The sequence below is a fragment of the Fulmarus glacialis genome, unplaced genomic scaffold, assembly GCF_000690835.1.
Source record: "Fulmarus glacialis isolate BGI_N327 unplaced genomic scaffold, ASM69083v1 scaffold30631, whole genome shotgun sequence".
Taxonomy (NCBI): domain Eukaryota; kingdom Metazoa; phylum Chordata; class Aves; order Procellariiformes; family Procellariidae; genus Fulmarus; species Fulmarus glacialis.
In genome coordinates, this window is record NW_009193897.1 from 1 (window position 1) to 276 (window position 276).

At 60.9% G+C, this 276-nt stretch overlaps 1 protein-coding gene across 1 annotated transcript in view; it reads right to left on the minus strand.

Annotated features, from left to right (window-relative positions):
* Nucleotides 1–147: 147 nt before the first annotated feature.
* Nucleotides 148–276, minus strand: part of LOC104083931 (guanine nucleotide-binding protein G(t) subunit alpha-1) — a gene marked incomplete at both ends in the record, with an annotated part of 759 nt that continues 630 nt past the window's right edge. Inside the window, one exon of the mRNA XM_009587602.1 lies at nucleotides 148–276. This exon is cut by the window's right edge and continues 44 nt beyond it. Within this exon, the coding sequence (XP_009585897.1) occupies nucleotides 148–276 (129 nt within the window).

Genomic DNA, 276 nt, shown 5'->3' on the forward strand with positions numbered 1-276 from the left:
TGGTCCATGAGCAAGGCTAGTGCATCGCTTGCACGGGGTGCTGAGGACACCTGGTGGGCGGCTGCTGCAGGGTGCTGGCACCCAACCCTTCACCACCACCCCACCACCGCCTGCTGCACCCGGTGGGCGAGCCGCTGCCACCCTCACCATCGTAGTCAGGGAAGCAGATGCTGAGATGGGCCTTCTTGATCTTCTCCAGGAAGACGTCCTTCTTGTTGAGGAAGAGGACGATGGAGGTGGTGGCGAAGTAACGGTGGTTGCAGATGCTGTTGAAGA